The sequence below is a fragment of the Aptenodytes forsteri genome, unplaced genomic scaffold (genome assembly GCF_000699145.1).
Source record: "Aptenodytes forsteri isolate BGI_AS27 unplaced genomic scaffold, ASM69914v1 Scaffold200, whole genome shotgun sequence".
Lineage (NCBI taxonomy): Eukaryota > Metazoa > Chordata > Aves > Sphenisciformes > Spheniscidae > Aptenodytes > Aptenodytes forsteri.
Window position 1 is genome coordinate 2275327 of NW_008796187.1, and position 4674 is coordinate 2280000.

Below are 4674 nucleotides of genomic sequence, written 5' to 3' on the forward strand. Positions count from 1 at the left end.
GCAAAACCTATAGTGTATTTATTAATATTCATAATGATAGAGACTGGCATCAGGAACTAGATCTTTGTTTTAATTTTGACATGTTTTCATATGGCAAGCAAATTCCTGTAACTATTTCACCTTGATATTTTGTTCCTTATTTTCTTGCTGAATCTTACTCCCAAGAGGTGGTAAGTATAGGCTTCTGTCTGATTTTCTGAAACAGACAAGTATGGTAACTGTAGTTCAATTTCATCATGGATCTCAAAGGTACTTCTTTTTCACCTTGATTTTTCTCTAAGTCAGTCAGTGCTGTCAGGTTAGATCAAACAAGTTCCAGTGGGCAGGGTGTGGAGAAATGAGCCAAAATGAATCATTTCCTACATAAGCACTTTTTTGCGTCTAGACATTTGGTACCTCATCTAAAGCTCATCTTTGTTAGCTGGTTATTCTCCAATGTTTCCAGAATTTTTGTATAAGCCTTGAATTCTTTCTTCCTGCGTGTTTGCTTGTTCTGTGTTTTTTGTGAATCTCATGGGGAGAAAAAGATCTTTTCCTAATTTTTAATTTTATAATTCAATTCTGGACACCATTCTAAGTAACCTAGCACATGAAGGTTTGATAGAGGGCTCAGTAATCATGGATACGATCTCATTTAATTCTGTGGGAAGACAGGTGAGTAAATTCAATCCGTGAAGATACATACTGATATCATACTGTGAACAGCTCTCAGTGACGCAGATGGGCCTGCTTGCCTGTCTTTTATGACCTTGATATCAGCAAGTTGTTTAAATGAATGTATATGAGGTATACGAAAAGTGTTACAGAAATACGGGCTCTGCGCAAAATGGAGTCTCAATATGGTTCAGGCTTGGCCTCTGTGCGCTCAACTGATTCCAACAGAAGCAGAAGGGAGTCAGCGCAGGGCTCCTTTGACTGCGCTCTTTCCTGTCTAGCGTCTTCCCATCACTAGGCACGTGCAGAAATGACACTGCTTTGATGTGGAACTGGGACAGACAGAAAACCATTCATCATTTCCTGTGGGGCTACTATGCTGTACGGCTGGTAACAACTGTTAATTAGATGGGGGGGTTATAATCACTTCGTAAATAACGTGGCAGATTGAGATAGCGTTTATAAATTGGTTTCATTTTAAGTAGGTAAAAACACAGGAGGCCAAAATGACAAAATTGCAGATGTTGCCGTGTTTGGCTGGCATCAACCACTCTGTCCCATCCTCTTAACACTGGCATCAGCTTCGGGACTGAAGTAAGTATATAGTGGGCACCGGTATGAGAGGATGGAAAATGTTTGCTTAAGGCCATATTGTTATGAAGACATTTTTTATTTAATATTTCCACAGCTGGATTTTTGCAACTAGATTGTATCACTGAATCTGTGAGGTTAAGATAAGTAAATAGAAAAGTTATTGCTTTAGTAACAAAACATAGTTGCAGATCTATCTTCTCGTTATTAGAGTGAACTTGGTACAGTATTTCTTCAGTCTTGAATGCAATGGGAGTAGGAGAAAAGGTATTTTAGATAACTCATAAAATACAAAGATCCCTAGAACCTTTCAGATCTGCACAATAAAATCAAGGCCACATCTTCTCCAATCACAAATCATTCCTATAATTGTTCAGAAGGTGGTATGAAAGGTGGGAAATTAACAGATTTTTTTTTTTTAATCAGAATAAAACCCTGATTTGCACTCAGAAAGTACAGTCAGCAAACAAACCTAAAATCTTTTGCTAGGCTAAATGACTAAAATCTTTTCCAATGGGAAATTATTTTTTTTTTTTAATCAGAATAAAACCCTGATTTGCACTCAGAAAGTACAGTCAGCAAACAAACCTAAAATCTTTTGCTAGGCTAAATGACTAAAATCTTTTCCAACACAGCATTAGGATGATTTGAACTGGAGAAGTTGGGCAGGTTATGAACGAGTGCAATTTGTGAAGGTAAAACACTAAAGAAACCTTGGTTAAAGTTTGAGGCTGGGAAAGCAATGGCAGCGCATCCAGGCTCCAGCCCCTGCACAGAGCGTTATATTTCTGATTAATTCAAGTATTTCTGCTAATGCATTCACAGTTAAATAAGCTAAAAATGGTCAAAGTTCAGTGGTCGTTATTAGACTTCGTGGCCTGGACTTGCTCATGCCTCTGAACTACGACGTTTTCTGTCTAACGCTGGTCCCAGCAACTCTCAGTAAGGGCAGCACAAAAGCAGAAGTCTGTCCAGGTTGGGCTGCTGCACCGAAAACACAGCTGCCAGGAGAGAAGAGCGTGGCTTCTGCGGCTGCTTTGTAGGATCTCTTGCAACAGACAGGACCCTGAGGATTTTGTCAGGTTTAGTTTCTACTAGCCAGTAACACTAGGGCTCCTGATCACATGTAATGTGTATAAGGACCTTTGAACATAACGGTGAATTACCAAGGAAGAAAATAACTTGGAAAAAGATGTGAATTTCCCTTTTGGGAATGCAAAATGGAGGTTGTAATGGGAGCTAATCAGAGACCCTTTCTGCTCCTGGTGATACAACGAAATATACAGAAATAAAGCTTAGATGTTATTTGTCTGTAGGCATTAAACTTCAAGAAATCACTACAGTTGGGGAAAGATGACTACCATCCTCCCTCTGTACATGTATTCTCTCCTGCTTTTTCACTAACAGGTTCACCCGTTCACACAAATAACTGCCTTTGTAATTTTATGCTGTGTTTCTTTCCAGTGCCTCTCTTTCTTCACGTGGCAACCGTGTCTGCGACAGAGTAGAAGACCTCCAGAGGATGAGCTCCCTGGTCAGCACCTCGCACCTCCAGCTAGCTGCTTTTGCTCTGGGTACGGTAGGCTGGATCCTGTGCACGGTTTCAATGGGAATTGTGGAATGGAGAGTGTGGCACGTGGACAACACCACCATCATCTCCTCTGGCATTGCCTGGGTGGGGATTTGGAAAGTCTGCTTCATCAGTTACCTTCACGTCTCGCCTGGCTATGAAGAACAGTTCTGCCATAAACTCAGTGGCTATGACTCCTTCATCCCCCATGAAATTTATGCTGCTCAGGGTCTCCTGTTGATCGCCATGTGCATGGGCTTGCTGGGACTGAGTGCCACAGTATTTGCTCTGAGAAATGTTTATATGGGAATCACTCACAAAACTCTCATTACCCGTTTCTTCCTGGTGGGTGGCTTCTTCTACATATCGGCTGGTCTGTGCATCCTGATTCCTGTGAGCTGGAATTTCTATTCTGTAACGCACAACCAGAGCATCGCTTTTCCTCCTTCTTACTACATGCCCTCCAGCCCAGCGGCGCAGGAAGCTGGTGCTGCCATTCCTATCGGGATTGTAGCCGTCATCCTCCTGCTGCTAAGTGGGACTTTTTCTCTCTCGTACAGATTTCCTGTGACCGCAAACACTATCACGAAATCCTGACAGGATAAATCCCCCCCGTGCTGTTTCACAGCAAGAGCATAGTCAAGAGATAAGGACGGCAGCACGAGTGATTTTATAGTCAAGGAACTAAAGAATTTAATTTTAGTCTACAGTAGCCACACTATTTTGTTATACGAACCAGCCGAATTACCATCTTAGTTGTCACATATGACCAGAGGTTCATCTTTGAGATAATTGCTGTTGAGCAGCAGCTGCGATTAAGTTTTACCAGTTGTCCTCTTTTGTATATACAAACGTTATTGATTAATTTATTTTTTGTGTAAGATATTTACCATGCTCAAAGAGCTGACTCTGAATTAACTGTCCTGTTAGAAAAATGTGAAATAACACGTGTTAAATGTGAACTTGTTTCCTTGTTGGTACTAAACTATTTTGTCCATTATTTAATTGCATCTGTGACAAGTCAAGACTTTTAATGCCAATAATACGAGCGTCATCATGGTTGTGTCAAATGAGTCTTCCCTGAATTGTCTTACAAAGGTCTTGCCAGTTTCTCCTCTTCCTCCAGGGCACATAAAGAGCTGTGTCTTTAATGCTTCTATTTTTCTTTCAAGCTATTTGCATCTTATGTTGCAACACGTTTGCCTGCGGGCAAGGTACACTCTTAGTTCCTCATTTAGGCGGAGCCAAAAAGTCTGCAAGTGTTTGCTTCTTCATCAGGCACTTCACTGAATCCAAAGGCATTGCAAAAGATGGGAACAACTTCTACAAGTTATTACAAAACTGCTGTCAAAATCAGTGCTCTCGGTACCCGGGAATATTCAGTGCAACTTTCAGGTTATGATTCATTTGACCTGATGTAGACATCTATACCTAAACCGGTCACTTCAGGCTCTGTTTATAGTCAGTCTAGAGACAAAGACAGTCTTTTTCCAAAATAGATGCCTAGAATAGCTGGAAGAAGACTTGCTCCCTAAAAACCTGTTTCTTTTAACCCACTGTAATGGCTGTAATAACTACAGTTGCTGACTCTGGCGTACGCAACTAAATTTCACCCAAGCTAGATAAAGTTAGGTGAAATGCATCTGCCACTTAAATGGCATTTCATATGCCAGTGCCATTAAAAAAAAGAGAGGTATGTCCCAAACACTGCAATAAGGGCAATTAAAAAAAAAAATAAGAGTTTGGGAGGAATGAGTAAAGAGTTTTGACAAACTGATGATCTCTTGAAAACAGGTTCCTCAAAAAGTTATTACATTTTTAAAGAAACGCTACAGGAATCTAAGTATTTTAGTTTTACT

At 40.5% G+C, this 4674-nt stretch overlaps 1 protein-coding gene across 1 annotated transcript; it reads left to right on the forward strand.

The window, feature by feature from the left end:
• The first annotated feature begins 2767 nt into the window (after positions 1-2767).
• Positions 2768-3412, forward strand: CLDN34 (claudin 34). The gene has a single exon (XM_019474261.1). The coding sequence runs from the start codon at positions 2768-2770 to the stop codon at positions 3410-3412; it is 645 nt and encodes a 214-aa protein (XP_019329806.1).
• Positions 3413-4674: the final 1262 nt, after the last annotated feature.

Coding starts and splice junctions, on each gene's coding strand:
- CLDN34 (XM_019474261.1), top strand. CDS start 2,768: ATGAGCTCCCTGGTCAGCACCTCGCACCTCCAGCTAGCTGCTTTTGCT.